Source organism: Vicia villosa, linkage group LG7 (assembly GCF_029867415.1).
Source record: "Vicia villosa cultivar HV-30 ecotype Madison, WI linkage group LG7, Vvil1.0, whole genome shotgun sequence".
In the NCBI taxonomy this organism is placed as follows: Eukaryota; Viridiplantae; Streptophyta; class Magnoliopsida; order Fabales; family Fabaceae; genus Vicia; species Vicia villosa.
The window spans coordinates 11,603,141-11,606,048 of record NC_081186.1 but is presented as its reverse complement, the minus strand read 5'-3'; the positions used below and the strand labels follow the sequence as shown (position 1 = coordinate 11,606,048).

The following is a 2,908-nucleotide window of genomic DNA, read 5'->3' as shown; positions in this document are numbered from 1 at the left end:
TACAGAGTATACAATACTGAAACATTGGTTGTAGAAGAATCAATCAATATCAGGTTTGATGATAAGCTTGGTCCTGAAAAACCAAAGCAGTTTGAGAATTTTGCAGATTTTGATATTGATATATCAGAAGTTGAAGAATCAAGAAGCAAAGCTGCAGAAGCTGGCAGTCTCAGAAGCAATGGATCAGAAAATCAAGTTGCTGCATCTTTAGAGAATCTTAGGATTTCTGAAGAACCAACTATCAGAAGATCACCTAGACTTGCCTCAGCTCATTCAGAAGATGTGATTCTTGGAAAGAAAGATGATCCCATCAGAACAAGGGCATTCCTTAAGAACAATGCAGAATGTCAATTAGGTCTTGTTTCTTTGATCGAGCCAACTTCTGTTGATCAAGCTCTAGAAGATCCAGACTGGATAATTGCCATGCAAGAAGAACTAAATCAGTTTACAAGGAATGATGTATGGGACTTGGTTCCTAGACCAAAAGGATTTAACATCATCGGTACTAAGTGGGTTTTCAGAAACAAGCTAAGTGAGAAAGGTGAAGTGGTAAGAAACAAAGCCAGACTGGTTGCTCAGGGTTATAGTCAGCAAGAAGGGATTGATTATACAGAAACCTTTGCACCAGTGGCCAGGTCAGAATCTATTCGTCTATTAATTTCTTTTGCCACTCAACACAACATCACTCTTTATCAGATGGATGTCAAGAGTGCCTTCTTAAATGGTTATATAGATGAAGAAGTTTATGTTCACCAACCTCCTGGTTTTGAAGACTCCATGTCTCCAAATCATGTTTTCAAATTAAAAAAATCATTATACGGATTGAAACAAGCTCCCAGAGCTTGGTATGAACGTTTGAGTTCTTTCCTTCTGGAAAATGATTTCACTAGAGGAAAAGTGGACACTACTCTCTTTTGTAAAACATTTAAAAAGGATATTTTAATTTGTCAAATATATGTTGATGATATTATCTTTGGAACATCTAATGCTACACTTGGAAAGGAGTTTTCTGAGTCTATGCAGGCTGAATTTGAAATGAGCATGATGGGAGAACTCAAGTATTTCCTTGGGATTCAAATCAACCAAACTTCCGATGGAACCTATGTTCATCAAACGAAGTATGTGAAAGAACTTCTGAAGAAGTTTAATCTTTCTGAAAGCAAAGAAGCCAAAACTCCTATGCATCCAACTTGTGTACTGGGTAAGGATGAGGTAAGTAAGAAAGTAGATCAGAAGTTGTACAGAGGTATGATTGGATCTCTTCTATATCTAACTGCTTCTAGACCTGACATTCTCTTTAGTGTTTGTTTGTGTGCTCGATTCCAATCAGATCCAAGAGAATCTCATTTAACAGCGGTTAAGAGAATTCTAAGGTATCTGAAAGGTACTACTAATGTTGGCTTAGTTTACAGAAGATCTAAAGATTACAACTTAGTAGGATTCTGTGATGCTGACTATGCTGGAGATAGAATAGAGAGAAAGAGCACTTCTGGAAGTTGTCAATTTCTTGGAAGTCATTTGATCTCATGGTACAGCAAGAAGCAAGCTACTATTGCCCTCTCAACAACAGAAGCAGAATATGTTGCTGCAGCTGGTTGTAGCACACAAATGTTTGGATGAGAAGTCAGCTGGAAGATTATCAGATATATGAGAGTAACATTCCTATTTTCTGTGATAATACTTCTGCTATATGTTTATCTAAGAAACCAGCCAATGCGAAAGCCTTACCACCAACTTGTGCCTTCTTTGGCTTCTGACATTGACTTCCAATGTGTCCTTCTTCGCCGCAATTAAAACAAACTACCTCTTTATGTCGACATTCAGACATCATATGACCAGTCTTGCCACAACAGAAACACTTCTTAACTTCGTCAGTGCAGTAAGTACTCTTGTGACCAGCCTTTCCACACTTAAAACACACAATCGGAGCAGGAACACCTCCCCCACTTGTTCTCTGGCCCGGAGCAGCCCTCTGTTTGCCCTTTCCAGCTGGAGAGTCATAAGGCTTGCCACGTTGCTGATTTTTCTTGCCTCTTCTATCACTGACAATCTTATAATGAGCAGCATTATCATCCTCGAAAATTCTGCAGCTGTCTACCAAGTTAGGAAAAATGCGGATTTGCTGATACCCTATAGCCTTATTGATTTCAGAGCGCAACCCTTTCTCAAACTTGATGAACTTTGAAAATTCTACACCCTCCCCATCAAAGTATGGATAAATTTTGGCCAATTCAGTGAACTTCGCAGCATAGTCAGTCACCGACATGTTCCCCTGTTTCAGTTCGAGGAATTCAATTTCTTTCTTACCACGAACACTCTCAGGATAATACTTCCTCAAAAATTCTCTTTGGAACACAGCCCAAGTGATCTCTTCACCTGCACCTTCTAATCTTTGACGTGTTGGTAGCCACCAGGCGTCAGCTTCGACTGCTAGCATATGCGTCCCATAGAGAACTTTCTGTTCCTGAGTACATTCCATTACGCGGAAGATCCTCTCGATCTCCTTCAACCACTCTAATGCTCCATCGGGGTCATGCTTGCCTTTGAAGACCGACGGGTTCTCCCTCTGGAAGGTAGCTGTCATACCCCAAAATTTTCCCACACTATTTCTCCTATTCAAATTCAATTCAAGATACAAAGCTCCAAGACACACTCTCCTAAACAAGGCTCTAAAATTATGGTTTGACTTATTCAAAGGGAAATCTGTGAATCAATGGCTCCAGGGCATCACATATGGCTCAATATATCCCACATTATCTCCATGACAAGTATCAAGTCTCATCTCAAATGATTGATCACTCAAATGTTCAGAAAGACAACAATCGACTAGTTGACCTAGAAAGTCAACTGTGGTCAAAGCAAAGTCAAAACTCCTGATTTTTTGTCAAGATCCTCATATTGAAGTATC

The 2,908-nt window shown here is 39.6% G+C and overlaps 1 protein-coding gene across 1 annotated transcript; it reads right to left on the bottom strand.

Annotated features, from left to right (window-relative positions):
* Positions 1–1,686: 1,686 nt before the first annotated feature.
* On the bottom strand, positions 1,687–2,266 carry LOC131618663 (uncharacterized). Its single transcript, XM_058889838.1, has 2 exons — positions 1,805–2,266; positions 1,687–1,698 (listed from the first exon to the last, which is right to left on the bottom strand). The coding sequence occupies exons 1-2, from the start codon at positions 2,264–2,266 to the stop codon at positions 1,687–1,689; spliced, it is 474 nt and encodes a 157-aa protein (XP_058745821.1).
* Positions 2,267–2,908: the final 642 nt, after the last annotated feature.

What these genes read in the sequence shown, in the direction of transcription:
- LOC131618663 (XM_058889838.1), bottom strand. Translation starts at nt 2,266, where the DNA reads ATGTCGGTGACTGACTATGCTGCGAAGTTCACTGAATTGGCCAAAATT.